The sequence below is a fragment of the Capricornis sumatraensis genome, chromosome X (genome assembly GCF_032405125.1).
Source record: "Capricornis sumatraensis isolate serow.1 chromosome X, serow.2, whole genome shotgun sequence".
Lineage (NCBI taxonomy): Eukaryota > Metazoa > Chordata > Mammalia > Artiodactyla > Bovidae > Capricornis > Capricornis sumatraensis.
In genome coordinates, this window is record NC_091092.1 from 135,040,222 (window position 1) to 135,063,681 (window position 23,460).

Below are 23,460 nucleotides of genomic sequence, written 5' to 3' on the forward strand. Positions count from 1 at the left end.
ACATGGCTTTGGAAGGGTTGAAGGTGGTGAACAAGGGATAACAAGTAGCTCCCTGCCTATGTGAGGGATCAAAAGTGGACCAGATGGGCACAAAGATGTCTCAGTGAATTCTAGTGAGATCGATGATGAAGCCAAAAACAGGACACACACTTCATCTTTCCAACGCCTTCTCCCACTGCACCAAGCCCTGCAAATGTAGATTCTGCACCACAGCAAATGAGATGAATTGACCATGCCCTAGGATAAGGATTTGGAATAAAATTTAGATTATTACACGTAACAGATAAATAACAATGCACATCTGAGGGAATGGCCTGAGATTCCTGCCAACCACAACCTCCACTGTGTTGCTTGTAAAAACAGAATCTGGCCTTGAACACCTGAGACCCTCTACTAAAATATCTAGGGAATTAGGTTTATAGCTTGATCCTGAGCATGTTCTGACCACAGGCTCACCAAGATAATTTTTTTTTTTCTTTTCAGCTACTTGTACAAAGGGCATGGAAGAATTTATAAATTGTTAGTTCTAAAGGATTAATAGAACATGGCATAAAGCCAATAATTATCTTTTTCCATTTCTGTTCTTAATTCAAGTAAAGTACTTGTTCTTACAAGGTAAGACATTCAGTAGTCTCAAACATAGGAGATCACTGAAAACATGCCCGAGCTTACATTTTTCTCTGTTTCTTCCATTTCCAACGTTGATTTTCCATACATGAGTTGCTATTATAACCTTTATAAACTATGGACTCAAATCTCCTTTTCTACTTTATCCATATTAGAATGTTTCCCCACACTTTCCATTTTCTAGAATCCCAAACTTCTTTCTCCCCAGGCACTGTAATTTACAATTGTCAGAAAATGTGTACACTGCAAGTGTGGATTAGGTGAGACCACCATCTGTAACCTCAGCACACCGAGGGGCTGTTCCTTTGTGCTTTCACTGAAAGCGCTTGCTGGTTTTACTACAGGGAGGCTTTATTATGTCATACACCATCATGCATATTTTATGTGCGAGATGCTCAGTAGATGTTCATCGCTTTGTTATTTTACTACGCAGCACCAAGAGGCATCTAAGCCCAGCTGAAATTAGGAAGGTGACCTTCTGAATATATTCTTCTACAGACACAATGCTCTGGGAACATGATCTGATGAGGAGGGACTGACAAAAAGACAGATATCATTGTTAGATGGGTCCCTTCTAAATGCTTCATTTCACTCTCATTAAGCTTACCAGGCTCCCACTGATCACAGCGAGCAGGTACTCCTGAGCTCTTCCTACAAAAATCAAGACAAGCATTGGGCCAACTGGTGATAGGAGACAGGCTATTTTGTCCAACCTAAAATTGGAGTGGAGGTGTCGATGGGCCCCTTTCCAGCTCTGTTGTTTGCTGGGTCCACTAAGAACCTAATGCACTAGATAGCTGGCTTGGTCCCTTTGAACTACCAGGGCCCAGTCATTTGTACTAGCTTTCTACTACTCCCACTGCATGTCCCCTTCCTGGCCCTGAGCAATTGTCCAGGTTAAGCAAGTGCTTCAACCTCTCTAAGCCTCAGTTTCCACTGAGGGTAGAATAAATACTATGTGCCTGCTTGGCTATTGTGAAGGCTACACAGGAGGAGCGAGTTAAGAGCATTCACTTAGAAGCCGGACTTGGTTTCCCTCCACTGCTTACTAGCTGTGGGATCTTGGGCATATTTGTTAACTTTCCTGTATCTCAGTTTCCCCATCTGTGCATCCTGTGCATGCTAAGTGGCTTCAGTTGTGTCTGACTCTTTGCGACACCACGGACTTGTAGCCCATCAGGCTCCTCTGTCCATGGGATTCTCTAGGCAAGAATACTGGTGGGGGTTGCCATGCCCTTCTCCAGGGGATCTTTCTGACTCAGTGATTCTTTACCAGCTGAGCCACCAGGAAGCCCAATAATGCTGGAGTGGGTAGCCTATCCCTTCTCCAGCAGATCTTCCCAACCCAGGAATCGAACTGGGGTCTCTTGCACTGCAGGTGGATTCTTTACCAGCTGAGCTACCAGGGAAGCACTGATAAGGGAGGGCAGAAGCAAACGTTGAGATTGTGATTCAGGACATTTATCTAGGCGATGGATATTTCCATGTCTGCCAGTTGAAAAGTGAGTGTCTCTCAGGAGGGTCTGGAGTTCCCAGAGACAAGCGGAAGATCCATTTTACAACTCCCTCTCTGTGTATAAACCTGCCCATCCAGGCAGGACCAACAGCCACCCTCCACCACCGTCACTACATTCCTGCGAATTCTTGTTCACCCCCATGGAACATTCCCACCCAACACCCAACACGATCCTCCCACTGAATAGAGTGCAATTACTTAGCAGTCTCCTCCGTGAGGGCAGAAGTTCTGTATTTATACACTACCAGCATTCTACATGACATTTGCTATCCCCTTAATGCTCAATAATTGTAAGCCCTATAAATTAATTAAAGAAATATAAAAAATGAATCTAATTGGATTGGCTAGCCTTGGGGGAATGGAGCATGATTCCTAATGTTTATGAGCAATTATATGCCACAGTTTTTTAAAAATAAAAATTTGGGGACCGTTTTAAGTTAATTTGTCTAATTGTGAAAAGCCAAGGGAAATTACCCTTGGATGCTTCTAAAGAGGAAAGGCATGATAACTTGCAAAGGGCATGAATTCTTCAAAGATTTCCGTCTACCACCACTAGAAAGTATGAGTTAAAGTTAACAATTTAGAAAACTGAAATGAACGGAATTCATCTAATTTCAGTTGCTGCAATTATAGTTCTTTTTGAGGATACATGAAAAAACCCAAATGTGGTTACTATAGCAGTAAATTGGTCTCCCAGAAACTCTTTCATTTTCTCAAGAAAAAAAATTCTACAATAGAGCAGCCAAATGATAAGAAAAATAATCCACAAAGAAACACAAATATATCTAGAAACAAAAAAATGATCCATGAGCAAAAGTGGCAATGGGAAAAAAAAAAGACCAAAATGAGACCAAACCATGTAGGCAAGTAAGTGAATGCCAATTTTTAAAGAGAGAATTTTACAGTGTTATTAAAAAGATGAGGGTTTTCCCAAATTTCCTCAATGGGTAAGAAAATGAGATATTTTATCAAACAGAAAGGGAATTCATCTTGTGTAAGACACAGACATTAAAACACGTATCGGCTGAGAAGCCCAATAAAAAAGAGATTCTTTTATAAGAGCTGGATTTTCAGTGGAGTATACATATGGCAGATAGAAGACTAAACTGCTGGAAAGACACATGAAAATTTTCTAATGGATGAACTTTTTCATTAGTGAGAAATGCACTATTTGAAAATTCTGGTTTAATGAGTTTGAAGGTATCTGCTACAATAACTACACAACTTAGCTGCATCTCACCTCTGTGAATTGCACTGTCACTGTACTCAGATTTGTTTGATTAAAATAAAGTACCCTGTTTCTTTTATAAAGGTACATTTACTGCCCTGAGATTAAAAGGGAGTAAGTTTTAGGATGATGTGTTCACCCTCTCAGTACATCCAGGCCTATGTGTGTGTTTGTTTTAATTTTTTAAATGTATTTTATTTATTTTTGGCTGTGCTGGGTCTTTGTTGCTGTGCAGGCTTTTGTCTAGTTTCGGTGTGCTTGGGCTTCTCATTGCAGTGGCTTCTCCTGATGCAGAGCACATTCACCTACTGAGGACTTCAGTAGTTGCGGCACCTGGGCTCAGTAGCTGTGGTGCACTGGCCTCGTTGCTCCGTGGCATGCGGAATCTTCCCAGACCAGGAATCCAACCCATGTCTCCAGCATTGGCAGGTGGATTCTTTACCACTGAGCCACCAGGGAAGCCCCGGGCCTATGTGTTTTTATCACTAACAAAACCCTTTCAAATCTGACAATTCCCACATGTGGCTAATGTGGGGGCTTGTCTGTCTTGAGAGGTTCCAAATAAATAGATGTGATGTAAGCTCCCTGAAAGCTTGGCTTTGGCTCACCTGTCCCTGTAGATCGGGTGCCTAGCTCAGTGGCCTGCATCTAAAGTAGGTGCTGTAAAAACGTATGATAAATTGGTGAAAAAAAATGCATGTTTTCCTGAGGGATGGATTCATTTATCTCCCATTGAAACTCACAGAATAGCTGTAGGAGGGCTTGAAGAAAACCATCTAAATCATCGTTTGCAAAGAGTGCTGTTCAGAGCCCACTCCCTTTCAACACATCGTTAGTGGGCACCTCCTGCAGGCCTGGCATTGGACCTTGCTGTGGGGACACAGCAGAGGACAACACGGACAAGGTTGCTTTTCTCACGGAACTAGGGAACCAGGTCACCTGATTCAACAACATCAAGCATCACTGCTGAATCAAACTGTGTCCCTGTCATCCATCACTGAGACAGCAGCCAAAGGATGCTCAGACTGCATTCTAAAGTCAATTGCAAACAAACGGGATTCGCCAGAACTTTCTAAAGGAGGCAATTGACTTTAGAATATAGTCTGAGGCGATGCCGCTTCTTTCCTTCTTCTAGAAAGAGTGGGGGAGAACCAAGGAGCTGTGAGAAGGGCCATGAGGCTGTGAGAGTTCACATCCCTCTGTCAGGGATGAATTCAAGTGGACATCTTGAAATATAGCCAGTCTGCCTGGTACTGTACCCAAGAGGTCTTGCAGGAAAGCTAATGCCAAGATGCTGCCCCCCTCTTGTGCCCCCAAGGAACCCACAGGTGAGTCTCATGGAAGAGCCAGCATGGGCACTTCAGGAACACAATGGGGGTGACAGCCAATGCTAATCAGAGGAGAAGCCACAGTTCACCCCGAAAGGGCTTGAACTGTGACCTCAGCTCACCCTCGGCCACCTTAGGGATGTGGAAGGGGGCTGGGCTGAGATAATGGCAAGAGAGTTTTATGTACCTGCTTAAAAAGCATGAGTGCTTTCCAAGTCAACCCATTTCAAACACCACACCCCATCATCAAGAATGTGGGAATCTTGCGGTAATCATAACCCCATCCTGAGTAAAATCCAATACATATATCATTTGGATTTCAATCTAAATTTGACTTAACCAAAGAAAAGGTGATTGGTTACCTTAAAGTTTCCTAAAGCAGGGGTCAAACCTTTTCTGACAAGATCAGATAGTCAATATCTCCTTCCCTGTGGGCCCCAGGTCACTCTGCAGGTACCGGGAGCAGACCTTCTTAGATCCTGATCTATCTAAATGAACGGGTGTGGCTGGTTTCCAAGAAAATGTTATTTATGGGCTCAGAAATTTGAATTTCAAATTATTTTTCTGTGGCACAAAATATTCTTTTATTTTTTGCCCAACTCTTTTAAAATGGTAAAAACCATTCTTAGCTCCTGGGCTGTCCAAAACAGGTGGCGGTTGGATTTGGATCGCAAGCTGTCGTCTGCTCTCCGCTCTTTTAATTGGTTCATCTATTCAACAACTCTTCACTGAGCTCCATTATATAAAAAGTGCGATACAGATTTTTGTTTACAGAGATGCCATTTTCTTTCACGATGTTTTAAACCAGAAGGGAAAAATCTTTTTCTGAAAAAAAAGAAAAAATCTTTCTAAATGCCCTGAAAGGATGGCTAGAACATGATCACACGCTTAGATGACTTTTTCTCCATCTCTGTCTTGCAGCAGGCGATTTAGTCACAGCAAACACAAACAGAGATATTTTATTTCTTCTGTCATCCTCTGAGCACAGAAATCAATAGGACTGATCACAGGAGCGTGTGTTTAGGGGACAACATGAGGGCCGTGCAACCTGTCATCAGCCCCACCACTCCAGGACGTGAGCCCACAGAAGGCTCAGAGCCTGCTGGCCGAGGTGTGTCCCCCCGACACCCACATGTATCTCAAGAGAGACTGGTTTCTAAACGGTCACATTCCAGCTCCCCCCAAGGGCTCTACATGGCGGCAGCACTCCTGACTCCCGTGTTCCTGGTCCCCAGGAAGAATGGCACCTGCCCTAGGGTGACCGACATGCACCTCAGTGCTGGCTCCCCAGGAGGGACTCAAGGGGATCTGGACACCCCACGAGCCCAGGCACTTTGCCAGCCAGTTGGGAAGGCTCCACTCTGAGGCCAGCACTTAAGTAGGGTGACCAGACCAACCACCTCAGAAGAAGGACCATCTCAGGATGTGGGCCCTTTGCTGCTAAAACTGGGATGGTTGGTTACCCTAAAAATAAGTGTCTATTTCTGTTTCTCTGTCTTCTCACCACTGTCCCAGTTCCTCCCAGAAGGTGTGACCAGACAGCACTTCGGGGTAAAGCAGAAGCTGAACTAAGCTTGGGAAAGAAAGTTTCTCCAGAAAACCCTAGAAATACATTTTTGCCTTTCTCAGGGTACAAATGTACCTTTCTGTTATGAGAGAGCGTTGTTAGAAGATTCCTATCTCAGTTTATTTAAAGTGTCCTGAGAGCCTTCTGCTTCCATCTCGCCTCAGAAGATCGGTTTATAAAAGATGTCACACAAGCTCATCAGTATCCCTCAATGCTGGGCAGTATGAGGGGGTCCATTCATCTGACAGATACAGCTTCATTTGGAAAGCTTCGCAAGACCCCTTTGCACTAGATTCACCATGGAAGTAGAACTCTCGTGGGCTTCAAAGACGACTGTTGACCATATTTTAACATCATATAAAAAACATTTTCTGACACCCCTTTAAGAATATCACATAACATGATTTACATCTATGCTGAAACTAAAGCAATAAACCAAGCACATTTTAAAAACTGTTCTACTTTTGACCTAATTATCCTGTTACCTTGGTTGATGATCTGAAAATTCAGTAATGAATCACTCAGTCAAGTATGAAAAATTAGTGAACTGCATGTTTCTGTATCCATGCGATTACGTTTAGAAAAGTATTCACCACTTAAATTGAACTCAGCAACGTCATGTTGATCTCCTTGATTATGGAATATCAATGTGTTAGTTATTTTGAAAGGAAACAAAAATGCAACACTTGGTTAGAGCAGTGGTGATAGGACTGTTTCATTCAGCGTCTGCAACCCAAATGTTAACAGAACAGACAAGTAGGTGTCTGTTTACAGAGCCTGGTGATTTATGTTAGTGCTCAGTGTCAACAGCACTTTCAAGGTGACTGGGTCAGCTTGTGTTTCTGCTCTGAAATGGCCCACGGGAAGCCCTCCCTCTGCAGAGTGAGGTCTCAATTGCACAGCCTCCTGAAGGAGCCCGGGTGAGCGAGTCCCTTACCTGACTAAGTCGATGACTCGCTCCCTTGGTGCGGCGCTGACTGCCTCATCATTGATCATTACAATCTGATCTCCCGGGATCAGCTTGCCTTCAGACGGGCCACCTGGAGACAAAGGAGAGTGAAGAGCAGGTAAGAAGCCCAGTGGTCATCCGTCCATGTGTAGCCTCTGCTCCTAGTCATGACTTCTTGTGAGCAATGGATGTTATCAGAAAAAACAAACCCCACCCACACATGGGTGTTCTCTTCAATATCCTTGCCAACATTAGACAGAACTGGGGAGGCAGGTGGGAGCTTTGGGGAAGCGCCCGAGGCCCAGGGTGCACCCGGGCTGATGAAATCAGAAGCTCTGGAGGTGGGATTCAGGAATCAACATGGCTCTTAAACTTGCCAGGCAAGGTGGAGACTGGTAATGCTTCCCACACTTTAACAGGCATATGAATCACATGGGAATGTGTTGACCTGCAGACTGACTGTGTAGGTGAGGAAGACAGCAGGGGGACAGGTCGCCTGTCCTACAAGGTCCTGGCGGCTGCTGAGGCTGCTAGCCAGCTGCCCACACTCTGAGTGTCAGGGCCCTTAGAAGAAGGTATTTCACCTGGCAGCTGAAGTTTCGACCACCTGAGCACACCTGGATTTGAACACAGCTACATTTGCTTCCTCTGTACAACAGGGAGACGGCACACTGTGGGGGCCTGGAAGACAGCTGAACATGAGGGTGCCAGGAAGGACCTACGGGATTCAACTTTGTGTTATGGGTTTTGGGGAAGAGGGTTCAAGGAAGCAGGGCTTTGCTCTCAGCAACTAGGGGGAATTCTATTATGAGCATTTAATACATATTGCCTGACAAGTGGGAGGAAGGAAGCTGGCTTTGGTAAGAAGCCATGGTCCACCATGAAAGGCTGGGAGATGAGGGCATTGGGTTGTTTCTATGGTTTGGACTGTGTCAGGATGTTTGTGGTGGGGCTCACATGTGATTGCAGAGGATTTGTCATCCATCACAGCCTCTTTCAATTGTTTTTCCAAGGAGCAAGTAGAGAATAAATATTTGTTGAGCATTTATTGTGTACTAGGCAACAGGCTAAGTGCTTTAACTAGTAACCTCACTGAATGCTATAATCCCTTCCATATAATGACATGACTGAGGTTTACACGAGGGAAAAGAATTGCCTGGAAGGGTTGGACTGGGTCTCAGCTTAGGTCTGTGAATGCTTCCATGTTCAAGGTGACCAGCATCTCTTTTGAACTTCCTCCTCTAACTCAAAAACTGGTCACTGACAGGTCTCTTGACACATAAACTTAAAGACATAGCTGCATGAAGCACACATTTGTACTAAATAAAACCTGAAAGCAAATACTTTGATAATATGAATTGCCTTCACATGTCTAATGGAATTAGCCCCTAAATACTGATCTGGTGCTATAAGGTACTGGAATTTTAATTTTTTTCCAGAGGTCTATCTGGATAATAGGTGCAACTGAAAGGTTATTTTTCAAATGTTGTCAATTCATGTAGTGATTGAAATGGACAAAACACTCAGAACATGAAACTCAAAGTAATTCAGCTGTTGTCTACCCACCCGATATTTGGCATACATGTCTCTCAATCTGGAGGAGACATTTGTCTCCTTTCTGTGGAGTGAGAGAGAGGGGAGAACCTTTATGTGGCCCTGTATCAGTGATAGAAATACTCATTTCCGTGGGAACTGAGATTCAGTGTTTGCACACAGAAGGAATTCCGAAAGTCACTTGAGGCTTTTGATGATGACTGGATTACATATGAGCAAATCACTCAAATTCAAAGAAATGGTTAGAAGTCAAATGCTGTTCAAATACAGAAAAATCTCCAAAGTAACTGTTTGCAGAATGGATGTTAACTAATCTGATGAGAAAACCATATGCAGATGAACAAGACTTAGTCTTACATTTGACCTATGTTTTTTGATTACATGGAAATACTCTTTCTTAAGCAAGAATTATAGGAGGAAGGAATATACAGTGCCTTCCAGAACATGAAGTGGGGGAAAACTTCAGAGGACTCTCATGCCCTTTACTCTGAAGGCTGGCTGGTCTGCTATAGAATAATCTGATCTTACCATTGGAATCACTTGACTTCCATATTTATGAGAGATATGACTTGTATGACTGCATTAATTCTTAAAAATGACTGGAAACAGTGCTCTTTGACTTTAGTTTTCACTTTTTCTACTCTTCTCAAAATTGTCTTAAAGTAGGTAAGAGTGTAGGAAAATTGAGGGCAAGGAAGGGAAGAGGCTAAAGGAACAGTAAGTCAATACAAGAAAATGAAAAACCAAACCCGAATCTCCAGTTAGCACTAAGGAGGACATATACATTGGAGAATTCCACAGAGATGTTAAAGTGTCCCCCTATGACAAAATTGCATATCCAATGGGACCCCTTTGAGGAAAAAAATGTGTGTGTACACACACACACATACATATAGTACTATATATATGTTTATATATGAATGATACATAATACATGCAAAAGTATAAACAGAATGGTCTTACTATATGTACGCTCTCCATGTATATGTTAATAATGGTTAACACTCAGTAGCTGGAACTCAGGTGATTTTTAAAAAACCTTTATCCTCTTACTACCTACATTTTTTTTTAAGAAGAGCATATGGATTATTTCATTATTATAAAATACAAAAAATCTCTTTTATTTTGAAAATAAAATTCTCAAGTGCATCGAGTTCAAAAACTATAATCTATAGCTAATAAGATAAAAAGGTCAGCAGACAAAGTATGAAGCTGTGTGATGAAGCTGTGGTAGGAGTGAACGGGAAACTTACTCTTCTCTGCACAAGTCTAAAGAGGTTAACTGTGTCTGCAGTCCTTGCTCTGGGCCATATTGTGTCAAAATGAGGAAAAATGAAATCCACTTTAATGATCTATACTAGCCCACTAGTTGGCTTTCATTCCCCCTAACTGACAGACTCAACTGGCCGAATATTTTATAGTTTAACATTAACAGATATTAATCTGGCATCCTTCCAATGCATTTTGTTCCCTCCCTATGGTCCTCCTTATCCAAAGGATGTAGAGAAGTTACATCACACTGAAATGGAGGGGAGTTAACACGGAAGCTAAAAACAACCTAATAAGAGCAGAGGCAGGATTCAAGTCCACCAAACCCAGGCAGTCTGATGCCAGAGTCTGCACTCTTGACTACAGCATTTTCCGTTTGAACTCTGTTACTGACTTGAAAAATACTGGAGAAAAACAGCATAGAAGATACTTTCCTTTTGTCTGAAAATAAATCCAGTATAAGTTCATTAAAATAAGCATATAAATACACATAATTAATAAATAATAGAAAGAGCATGGTTTCTGGCAAAGGCAAAGGCAGCCCATATCAGACAATGATACCACAGTCCATTATATTCAACTGTGTTGATAGTGGGACATCTCTACACTGAGAATGACTGAGACCAAGTACATTCATTCCCTGATCCTATGATAGAATTTAAGAGATTTGCCACATACTGCATCAGTTAGCATTTACAGTATAACAAGACATCCCCAAACTCAGTAGGGTTTCCTTTCATGCTTATGGGTCTTTAGAATGACTGTGGATTGGCTGATCAAGGGCAAAGTTAGCTGGGCAGTTGTGCTGTACACTGAAGGTAGTCTGTAACTTAGCTCTCAGCTGCAGGCTGGTTGCCTTACAGGTTCATCTAGGAGCTCAGGATGAAGGGGTAGCAGCCGCTTCAGGGAAACTCTTCTTACGTCTATGGCAGAAACCCAAGAAACGAGCTCAACTAGGCAAGCACATTCCAAGCCTTTGTTTATGTCATCTTTATGTCATCATCTAATATGACACTGGCCAAAGTCAATCATCTGGTTCAACCCAACAGCTATGGGGTAGTGAAATATCTTCTGCCTCTAGTGGGAAGAGAGGGGAGTACATTTTTGTAAAAGAATGCAACCACCCCCAAAGACCTAAATCCTAGAGAAACTTAACTATAACTTTCTGGTAAGAAGTTTGTCCAGAGCTGACTGAAAACAGCACAATGCCTGCCTCTTAATACATGCATTCATACATTAAGAAGTGGGTCATCTCCATGGTAACAAATGATGGATTGGTGTTTTGCTAAGTCTGGCAATATGATGGATTTGGAAGTTTAAAAGCTCGTTTGCAGAGCCATTTTTGTACCTCTGCTGGTCTGGCTTTATCCAGGTGCTGGGAAAACTTAACTATACTTCACAGACTGAGACGGAACAGTATGGAACTTATGAAATGGAACAGTGGTCGTGCTGGCATGGAGTGGCAAAAGGTCCTGGAGACCAAGCAGCGGGGTTGGGTGCTTACCTGGTGTTACTGAGCGGACGACCACGGGCTTCTCACTCCCTGCCACGAAACCAAACCCCAGCACAGGGTCCCGCCTCATCTCCACCCTCCGTGGGGCTGGAGGGATGACTGGGCAGCTCTCCAGCCGAGGGTCATCAAATGGGATTGCTTGCGTCATGTGACTGTGGGCAAAGCACACACAAGAGGGACGAGGCATCAGTGTATGAGTTTCAGGTCACAGCACCTTCTCTAGCTGCAAAACCGTCTATTCTCTGTTGGGGAGAGAGCAGGGAAGATGTGGGGAGATGCACTGCCATGCTTCTTCCTTGAGCACCCCAGGCCCATATCTGCCCAAAAAGACAACTCTTTATCAAAGTATAACTGATCTGCTGAGAAAGAATCTCAGAATATTCTGGACCTTTAGTGGGTAACACATATGGCTTCTGACTCCAGTGAAATTGAAGTGATGGGGATCATTTGGGTGGCAATGTGTTATCCTGGTGTCAAATACAGTCCCCCTTTTCAAAGTTGAGGAATTGACTCTTGGTGTTTCTATTCCAGAAAAACATTCAAATGATTTAAATGTTTTTGTTAACACTTAAACGTTGGAAGGCTTATCGATAATCTAAACTTGAAATCTGTACAGCCTTCAAAAATTTTCAAAATGCTTCCATAAACAGCTCATTTGATCCAGAAAACAACCTTAAGCATGAGAGAACAGAGCAGGTATTATTATCTGCATTGTACAGGGAGGAAACTGAGAATGGTGGCTTATTGTCACTCAGGGCCCATGTGCCAGAGAGTCAGGTCGAAAATCAGCTCCTGTAAGTCTTCACTCATGCACATCATCCAAGGCAGACTTCACTGGAGAAGAGTTATTAGTGTGAACACTAGAAATCTCCTTAAATATGTAAGCCAAGATTATTTCAGTGACACAGACTTAATTCAATTTTTCTCTCTCTAATCTTCTTCAATAAGGGAAAGATCATTTTAAAATACCTTGAAAAGATGCTACTCTACACACCATCTGGACAATGTATTGTTTAAATGTAATCAAGAAGGAAAGAGAAGGAGGAACACTGTGGTCCTTCAGTGTAATTCTTAAGAGTTGAGAAAAATCAGTGAAAACCCTCTTTTTGGCATATATCACTGGCTAGGAAAATAGAAGTTTAAAATCCCTTTGAAACAGAAAGGAAGGAAATGTCTTTTGGATCCAGCAGTTGGTGATCTGGAACACCAGCAAAAAGAGAAGTGTTAGTCGCAAGCTAACCCGTTGTGGGTCACGTGCTGACACTCATCTGTTACCTCCTTTCATCTTCACAAAGCCCACTGATAGAAGGAGTTGGACCCCACCACCTCCTCTTTGTAAATGCCCAAAGAGGAAGAGGAACTGGGCCAGAATCACACTCTTCTCAGGTGTAAAGCCAGGTGCCATTCACATCAGGTCTTCTGATTCTAAGCGTCATGTGCTCGACCAGCTACATCATTGGCAAGGACAGTGCAGAAGGAGAACGTGGGGCCCTCCTTCCACCAGGACTGAGAACTTCAGGGCAGCAGAAGGTGAAACCCGGTCCAGGGTCCTGTGTGACTGTAGCATCACACGCCCATGAGTCCGGCCTTGCTGGGTGCTATCTCCAATGTCTCACTGGAGTGGTGGCCTCCACAGCAGTACCTGAGGCAGATGGTCCCTTCCCTCCCTGGTGCCGGCCCTGCACTCCACTGAGGCAGGGGCTGCTTCCCGCACCCCCCAGCTCACAGCCATGCCTAGCCACCAGACTGGCCCGCTCCGGGGGCATCTGCTGCCTCCGACAGTAATCCTAGTTGATGGGCTCGTCTACTACCCTCTACCTGGTCACCGTGGTCTCTGCCGCCGGCAGGCCCTCCTCCACGGAGGGCTGGAGGTGGACATTGCTGGAGCATCTGGGTATTTCTTCAGACCCAGTCCCTTGCTGGACTTGTACCTTTGTGCTCAAGATGTAGTGGCAGCAAGGCAGCCACCAGCTACAGCAGCCTCCTGCAGCCACTGGCTGGAGCCACAGTGGGCCCCTGGCCCAAGCAAGACTTCATGGGTGAGCAACAGGTCAACCAGTGACTGCTAGTGGCCCTGCTCAGCTATTGGTCGGTTCCACAGTAAGCTCCTCCACCAACTGAGGGAACAATCATAACTGTCAATCAGGGAACTTTAGTGGCCCCGCTCAGCTATCAGTTGGTTCCACAGTAAGCGCCTCCCCCAAGTGAGGGAACAGCAGTAACTGTCAAGCAGGGGGCTTTAGTGGCCCAGCTCAGCCATTGGTCGGTGCCACAGTGGGCCCCACTCCCTCCTTCTGACATAAAAGGAGCCTGAATTATGACTGAGGGAAGGTGGTTTTTTGAGGTGCTCTGCCAGCTTTCAGATTTAAGTTATTCCTTGCTCTGATAACTCGTCTCCCAGGCCGGAAACAGGTGTGGCTGTTTGTGCCTGTGGGTGAGTGGGGTTACCGGGGGGGCGTGGCCACTGTGCTGTTCTCTTGTGTCCTCTGTAAGAGGGCTCCATCTCAGAGTGTAACAAGAGAGAAGAACAAACCCGACTCCATGTTGGATCTGTATCTTTAGCTCTAACCCTTGTGCCCTGTTGTCTCTGCTTAGTCAAGCCGCCTCTGCACCTTTGTAAAAGAACATTGCCTTGCTGAAGGTTTATAAGAACATTGTAACCAGACCTATGTAAGAAGAAAGAATACTGACACCAAGAAGTTGGTGACAATCAGCCACACCCCTATTCCCTTTAGTATAAAAGAATTCTAACTCAGGTAATATGGGACTTCTGGACACCAGTTCACCATCTTCTTGGTTTGCTAGCTTTCTCAATGAAGCTGCTATTCCTTGTCCCCAAAACTTGTCCCTTGATTTACTGGCCTGTTGTGTGGCAATTGGTTCAAGCTTGGGTTCAGTAACATGAGTGTGCTGTACTCTAGCTATTTTTCGAAATGCATCTCTCCTTTTATCCCCAGAAGGAAGAAAGGAAAAAATGGAGAGGAAATCCACATTCTTTGGCCCTGAGCTCCGAGTTTGCAACACAATCCACAGAAGACATATTCTAAATGATGAAGAGGTCGCAGAGGTGACGTAGCTTTCTAATAGTCATAGGAGCTGTGTTACAGAGAATCAAATTCAGGCTGGCATAACTCAGTTCCAAGTGTAGAGTGGGACTGGGGAAGATGAGTCCCCATGTTGCTGCCAGTACTGTGAGAAGCTTCCAGCAGTGGTGCCCAAACTTTACTGCATAGTAGAATCATCTGGAGAGCACTAACAATCCCTAATGCCCAGGTTTCACCCTAGACTAACTATATGAGAATACCTAAGGGTGAAAGCCAGGATCACTTTTCAAAAAAGATTTCCCAGGGGATTCCAAAGTGTAGCAATGTTTAGGGATCATTCATCTGTGCAAGGAAGGGTATGTTCTAGTACCTTCTAGATAACAGGAAAAGGGGCCACAACTAACGTCCCTAACAACTTCCCATAGCATCCACTGCAAATGTAAGTTAAAATATTTACAGCATCTCTAGAAAGATTATCTTCTTTCCACTTACATGATGAAGTAAGTCTCCAATTTTTAATTCATCATTCACTTAATAAGTACTACAATATCATTTTATTAATATCTGACATTTATTAAACACTAATTTCATGCTAAGCCTTTTCTCAAGATGCTTTCCATATGTTAGCTCATTTAATTCTCCAAAACAACTCTAAAATGCATTCATTTATTCATTTCGTTAACAAATGTTTATTGTACACCCACCGGCTTCTCAGTTCTGGGGACACAACAGGAATGAAAGCAGAATGAAAAATATGTTTACTTTAGTGGGCAGAGACAGGGAATAAACTAATGGATAAGACGTATGGCTTATCAGGTCATTATAAGCACTAAGGAGACAAATGATGCAGGAAGGCTACAGCGCTGGTGGGTGAGGGTATTGCCAAGTTATACGAGGCGTCAGAAAATGATTGGAGGAGGTACATTTCAGCAGTGCAAAGGTCCTAAGGACAAGTGAGAGCAGCCAGTGGTCGACGGAGGTGGAGGCAGTGAGGGGAGTGGTAAAGAACTGATGAGTGGTCGAAGATGACACAGGTTCTAAGAAGAACTCTGTCTTTCATTCTGAGTAAAAGAGGAAGCGGTTGGAAGGTTCTGAATGGAGATGATGTGCCAAATACCATACTGAGAACAGACTGAGGGCACCCCAGTGAGCAGGGAGGGCATTTCAGGTCCCACTGCATCAGTCCTGACAAATTATCACGGTGCCTTGGAACAGGATGGGGGCAGATATGGCAAGACGTCCTTGGACTTTTAACATATTTGGAAGCCACTTTGACAGAGGAGGGTTGGGCTCCTACTTTGGAATATTCTTTCTGCACACATAGGAGGGTCCCAGTGAGGATGGACCTATAAGCATGTTATCTAATGCAGGTCCTGAGTCCTGATGTACCCAAATTGCAGGAGACATTTACTCTTTAAGGAGCTACAGGAAACACACAAATGCTCAGGTATAGGGCCAATAAGGGAACTGGTATGCTAGTCTGGGAATAAGCCTCTGGAACCAGACTCTCTGAGTTCAAATCCTGGCCCTACCACTATCTAGCAGTGTCATGTGGACAAATAACTTCATCATCCTGTACCTCAGTTTCCTTATCGAGGATAATAAAGGATAAGAAAGGTGATAATAAAGGACACAATCTCATCAGATCGCTGTGAAAATTAAATGAATGAACAAACGTCAAGCACTTTGCAAACTCTCTCACATGTGGGAAGCACTCAAAAAGCATCCACTGTTATTTTCATCTCTGGAGTGCAATAAACAGAAAGGCATAGATTTCAGACATTATGAACTCATTCAATCTTAAAATATGAAAACAAACTCAATGTTTCAATTGCCTATAGCCCAATGCTCAGTGAGATGCCTCATAAATCCTAAGTAAGCTCTGAGGCCTTCAATTTGAAGAATCGTATCAAATGCAATGACAGTAAACACAAATATACATCGACGTGCATGAATACAGAAGAAGAAAATCTAGGCTCCTCTAGCAACTGAATCAAGATTAGTAAGTTTTCCTCCTCTGTGTTTCAAAGACTGTTAAGTGACCTTGGAGTGAATGAGTGAGATGTAGGAGCAGGCCCTTTCATCCCACAGAGGATCTGCCCTCAGTCCCTAACACTTCCCCACCCCAATAAAGTTTGAAACTTACAAGCAGGTGTGTATTTTGTGATTGCTGCCTGTTCTAGTATTTTCTCTTTTGCTTATTATTATTTTTAATTCTATTTGTTTTGCTTGCACTTAGTGGATAACCTTCCACTGTTATGATCATTTTCTTGCTAAACAGGTTATATTTTCAGAATACATTATCTATAAATAATCAACCCCTGTCTCTTTTCCAGTAAGAATGGATTCACACTAAAATGTTTCCCCATGAAACATCATTTTGCCCTTTGGGTTATGCAAGTATTTTTTGGCTCTCTCCCTGCAATAGTTTTTATAAAGATGCTTGAGTTTTTTTATAATGAGCTTAAAAAGCAACATCTTTTTACCTGCTGAACATGCTTCAGTGAATTCTGATGCTGAGCCTTGAGGAATACAACTGATGAGCTACACAAACTTTCAGCCCCTGCCCCAATCTTCTCCAAAAAACACACGCAAATAAGCTAGACATCTCTGACCTAAAAATCCATAGTGTATTAACTGAGATGGAAAATGTGTCCACTGAGATTAAATGAACAATCTTCCTGTCTTTGACAGATTCATTTCAAAAGGAATGATAGGAATTCTGCTGCCTAACTTCTCAAAACAAAAGGAAAGGGCTTTCTTTGAACTCAAGAAGCTTTTCTTCCTCAGCAGAAATAAAAGACTGATACATCCAAAGTATCACAAAGGACTACTTTGACTAGTAAAATGTGCCCTATAAGAAAACCCATTAATACAGTAATTTCAGTTTTCCATTCACTTATTAGAGCCAGTGAGGTCCTTTATTGGAATACGTGCTGAGCAGAAAGATCTTGGAAGAAGCAAAATTAAAAGCCATTACGTTTGGTGAGGAGTTAAAGAATATAGAAAGATGGCGGCAGGTGGAATCCCTAGGAAGTTAAGACTGGAATGAAAAGGAGTATAAATAAACACACGTGCCTCAGTTGTGATTGAGAAGGTCATTGTTCATGTTACCTTTCAGGGATGGGCAACTGTGATTCCATGAGAGCATTAAGCATCAACATATAATATTCCCATCTAGCTAGCACTAGTATGGGGTGGAGACAGAGGCATTCTTGATTTGCCACTGGATGCCACAGTGCTTTTCAGGGCCTTCTCACTGGATGCATGACACACTTCTCCACCCCTTGACTCTGTTAACATCTCATTGCCCAAAGTGTGTCACATGGTTGAGCCCAGAATGACAAACAAAACACACCTGTGTGGGTGGAAATGAGCTCTTGCTTTTCTCTTGTCACCATGAGAAGACATTCTCAAGGTCTCTGTCTCCCCTTCAGCTTGGGCTCTGGAATGGACACATGTGGAACAGACCAGAAGTGGAACCTCAGTGAGGAGCCAAGTGAAACACAGCTGCCCCTCAGCCTAGATCAGCCAGCTGAATGAAGGGTAACAAATAATGATTGTTTTATGACACCTACTTTGGGGGATGTTTGTTATGCACCAAAAGTTCACTCATACTATCTGTAGTTGGTATTTTCAGTAGTATTTAAAAACTCTGAAATATCACATTCAAAAAGGATTCTCTCTACCAACCCTATTCTCCATACCACTGATGGCTAAATATATTACATTTTACAAACATTACAGACACTTCCAAAGAAAACTTCTCCCCTCAATATCCCAGTTGACATGCAGGCACAGGCACTTCCTGCTCTGTTCTGCATGACTTTCTCATATCTCTGACTGGACTTGAGTAGTGGTGGCTCCCAAGCCAACATTCCAGAAGCCCTGTTGTGACCTGTGAGGGGCCCTAATAAGAAAGGCTCTGAGCAAAAGTGCTGAGTCAGACCAACTAGAGTTCCCCAGAATACGAATGTCAGTAGGAAGGAAAAAGAAAGCAGAAGTGTGAATTATTGAAGTTGATAGGTCACAACTCAGAGGGGATCATGAGGTAGATTAGACCCCCAGGATATATGTCCAGTAAGTCAAAATTAGGATGATGTGTGCAAAATAACACACTGAAATGAATTTTTGCTTTCTTCTCACTGAGGTTTTTTCTCTTCCATAACTAGTAAGGTAGACAGCCTTCATTCAGTTCCTTGCCTTAGGGAAGATGCATTTACAAGGGCCCAGAGCAAAAGCTGACACCAGAAACTCTCTCTCTTGACTTGTTTCCTTAAAGTCTGAGCAACTGGGGTTAGGAGTCAAGGGCAGAGGACCCCTGTGAGGTGACAGAAAGTTCAGGAAAGTTAGCTTGGTGGTAAGTCTAGCAAAGCACCAAGATCCATAGGCTGAGCCTAAAGAAATGTCAGAGTCAGTGAACTTCAGGGGACCATGAAGGCTTGGAATACAGTATCTTAGGACTGAAGACCACAAAAAGGCCTGCTGGAATTTCTGCTCTGCAGAGATTTCAGGGACTTCTGAATATTCCACGTGATTATATTCGAATTGCCAATCAGCAGAAAGCTAATATGACAATACATATGAGTTGAAGGATAAGATTTATACTGGCTATGTGAGTAAACAGCATCTTTGAGGGAAAGGTGAAAGGAGAATTGAAAGAGAAGTGATGCCATTGGAGAGAAACCATACTGTGGAGTGATGTCAAGCTAGGAAATTCAGGAAGTATTGCTAATGAGGGTCCTAAAACTTCTCTGAATCTGGAACTACCTCCTAGAGCTGCTTCTCATGAGGCTAGGAGGCTCTACCACTCTGCATTTCCATTCTCATACATCCATGGGATTCCATGTCTTTTAGGATATAATGTATTTTTATATTCAACAACCCCCACTTCCTTTTTTTTTTAAAAAAAAAAAACAAATCCAGACAAGCCTCTGTCTTCTGGAATGAAAAGAGCCCAAACAAATCCCACCCCTGGAGGTGAGTAAAATTTAATATAAGCACAGATAACCAGACATGATGTGTTTCCAGGTCACATAACACAGTAAGTCTCAGGCTTTTTGCCTTCATGAATATATAGGCAGATTATGAGTTCAGGGGAACTTAACTTTCACTAATCAATTTCACAAGCCACTGTCAGTCAATTCCCACAACATGTCAGGAGTATTTAAAGATTTAGAACTGTTTAGTCAAGCTTGGAAACTTACATAGTACTTTAAAAGCCAAGAGAATCCAGAATCCTTACTTAAACTTGTTAGAGAATTTTAGGAGGGTTTGAAAAAAAAAAATGGGGTTTTTCCTTAAAGGGTATACAAAAGATGAAAAAAATCAATTCTTTTCAAATTAATTTATAGATTTTATACCATCAAATAAAGATAACTCAACAGTTCTTTTGAAGAATTCAACAAAGAGAATTCTAAATTTTATATGATAATATAAAAGACACTCTGAACAAGAAAAATACTCTGGCTGTAGAACCCTACAGGATCCTGAGACACTGGGACAAATAAAGATAAGTATAAAATGATGGAGTAGCAGCTTTGACTATGACAAAACAAAGGTTCCAGGGTAAATTTAGGGATAAATGCCTGTTTGAGAGAATTCAGTGCAAGCTTTGGCGCCAAAGAAAGTGAAGTACTTTAACATGTCAACAATATGGTTGCTTTCAAAACAAAACCATTAAGTGCAATAGAGTGACTATGAAAATCTTTTGTCCTACTCGAGGGTAACTACCTGGTAACAGTGAACTAAAAGAGTTGTTTCTTCAGAGTAAAGGGGGTATTATAATAATGAATGAGAAAGTAGCTTATTTTTTAAAAGAAACTTGGATTGTGGTAAGAATATAGGGAAACAGATGTTTGCAAATGATTCTAGCATTATGTGCTTGTTTTATTGAAAATTATGCAAATATGTATCTATAGGACAGCAGCCTTTGAAAACCTGAATATGAATTTTTCTAACCTGTTTAAAAAACCTCCAAATGAAGCATTTCAGTGGACTCATTTGTGAAAATATGATAAATGGCAACATCTTCCATTTTGTTTGTGAGAACAGCTGAAGGACATCAAGGAATATAGAAGCTTTCCAGCTGAATTTCAACAAAATCCCTTGCATGGACAGAAATGAAAAACAGTATTTCCTGATCTAATAAGCAAGCTGGTGAGACACTTTGTCCATTTGTCTCTTCTTATGTTTCTATAGTTCCCTCTTTTCTCCACTGACAGTGATTGAAACCAAGTAAAGAAATAGGCTGAACTTGTAGCCAAACCTTCAAAATTTATCCAATGAAGCGGTAAATCAAAATGCTCAAACACCCTGAATGACTTTGTTGTCATTTAAATTATTAAATACTTGTTAATGCAGTGGTAGTAGCAAAAATGATTGCAAGTCATCAAAATGTGTATTTTGTCTTCATCTCATTTTAACATCTATTCTTTATAGCCACATATATATTATATATACATAACATGAATACAAGAATATATATTAAAGGGGTATGTGTTTAAAACTTTTTTTACTAATAGGCATACAAAAGCTACAAATGTGGACATTTCTGTTCTGTATGATCTAGGGGGCTCCTGACTTATTGTGTGGCTCTAAAAGGTGTTCTATATACTCGATGATTTGAGAGAATAGCATTGAAACATATATATTCTCACATGTGAAACAGATTACCAGTCCAGGTTTGATGCATGAGACAGGGTGCTTGGGGCTGGTGCACTGGGATGACCCTAAGGGATGGGATGGGGAGGGAGGTGGGAGGGGGGTTCAGGATGGGGGACACATGTACACCCATGGCAGATTCATGTCAATGTATGGCAAAACCAATACAATATTGTAAAGTAATTAGCCTGAAATTAAAATTAATTAATTAAAAAAAAGAAAAGGTAAAAGGTGTTCTATATACTCAAACAGAATGGACAGAATCACCGATATCCCAAAGCTGCTCACAGCTCTTGAAAAGTCCGGCTCTCACATTCAGAAATATTCAGCAGCATTCTTAGAAACCAAAAAAGGAAGTCGGAATGCTGCTGATGGGAAATGGTGCCTTTCCTCCCAGTTTATCGGATCCTACCCCAGGCACCAACATGAGACAGAGTGGCCCTGGGTTTGAGTGCCTAAGGCACAGACAAGTTGATGGTTCTGGCATGTGCTCTTGCTTTGGGCTTCACTAGATTGAACCCTTTGGGGTTTGGAAATCTAACCATCCCAAATTGAAGATGTCATGGATATCCGTTCCGTACAAAGCATGAAGTATTGCATGGCTGGACAGACTTTTTCTTCTTGATGGATTCTTTTCTTTTTTTAATACATAGGAAAAAATATTTTTGAACAAAAGACTTGATAACAATGAGCTAAGCCTTTGTCAAACATGTTAAAATCATCACTTTAGGTCTGAGAGTTTGTCTCCATCAAACTAGATTCTACCCATATTTTAGTGTAGTATGTGGGGGTTGGTGAAGAAACAGGAGGCCCCCTCCCCAGCCCAAGGGGTGGCTGTATATCCTTGTGATCTATGCATATTTGAAAATTTGTTTTATAAGTTTGTACTTAGAAAGTGAAAACAATCCCATGGTTCTTTCAAATTCAAACTATAAGAATGTGTATAACAGAAACCCTGATCTAAGACAATATTTTAAAACATGAATTAATTTTAATAAAAGATATTTTTAGAGAGACGATTAGGCACACTTTATAAATTTCATGATTTTCTAATTTTTATACAAAGGATTTCAAAAAGCGATTAAGTGGTAAGGGCTCACTTTGATGACTAAGAACTTATGATGGAAGTTAAAAGGCACTGGTAAGGAAATCACAGAATCAAAGGTTTAAGCCAACAGTCCTGTGTTAATTAAAAACTTGTGACCTCTTAATCTTTTCTTCATTAAAATAATCATTCCTACCCCCTACTTAGAGCATTTAGTTTTCTTAGACATAAAACTACCTGACTGCTCAGGGTTACACATCTATTCTGTTCTGGGTTAGGTTTGTTTGCTTGTATTCCCCTTGTTCTAAGCCCCATTACAAGGGAACAGAACCTCAGCCTCACATCCCCTAGATCCACGCCGGGCTCCTTTTCTGTGAGCTCTATGTGTTGGGATCTTGCTCCTGCGGAAGGCAGTAGGTGGGTTGCTGCTCTCTGGCTTCCATTGGTTTCAACCAATGGAGGTGCCTGTAGGGGAAAGCAAAGAGGAGGACAAGGAGATCAGCGTATTTCACCCTCCTGTTCTCTCCTTGGTTTGGTCCAGGTCTGAAGTGACTTCAGCCACTCTGAATACTGTTCCTGTCATATCAGGCTCCTTGCATGGCTCCAAGATCATACCATGCTCCATGGCAGGCCTCTTGAGCCTAGTGATGGTAACAGGTCCCAGCTGCTGCAACTCCCTGGGTGCCTCCATGACACTTGTTAGTTTCCTTATCTGAGCCCACATCCATCCATTTCCTGCCAGAGCCATGCATCAAGCCTCTCTCTTCCATGAAGCAACCTTGTAAGTCCCAGGAAACAAACTCTGTCTCTGGGATGGCACTATTAAGGAGTCTCCTTGTGCTGGCTTCCAGTGATCAATGTAATTCTAGCTGCTTTTTTGATTCTTAGCTGTGAGATGATAAACATCTCTGATGTGAGAGAAGCATTGAGATCAATTGTAGGGGATTCCCTGGTGGCTCAGATGGTAAAGAGTCTGCCTGCAATGCAGGAGACCCAGGTTCGATCCCTGGGTCAGGAAAATTCACCTGGAGAAGGAAATGGCAACCCATTCCAGTATTCGTGCCTGGAAAATCCCATGGATGAAGGAGCCAAGCAGGCTACAGTCCATGGGGTCGTAAAGAGTTGGACACAACGGAGTGACTTCTATTTCTTTCACT

At 42.4% G+C, this 23,460-nt stretch overlaps 1 protein-coding gene across 1 annotated transcript in view; it reads right to left on the reverse strand.

Moving 5' to 3' along the window:
- Positions 1 to 23,460, reverse strand: part of FRMPD4 (FERM and PDZ domain containing 4) — a 206,425-nt gene that overhangs the window by 94,845 nt on the left and 88,120 nt on the right. Inside the window, exons 3-4 of the mRNA XM_068963327.1 lie at positions 11,543 to 11,703; positions 7,204 to 7,306 (exon numbers count right to left, since the gene is read on the reverse strand). Coding sequence (XP_068819428.1) covers positions 7,204 to 7,306; positions 11,543 to 11,703 — 264 coding nt within the window. The remainder of the gene's footprint in view (positions 1 to 7,203; positions 7,307 to 11,542; positions 11,704 to 23,460) is intronic.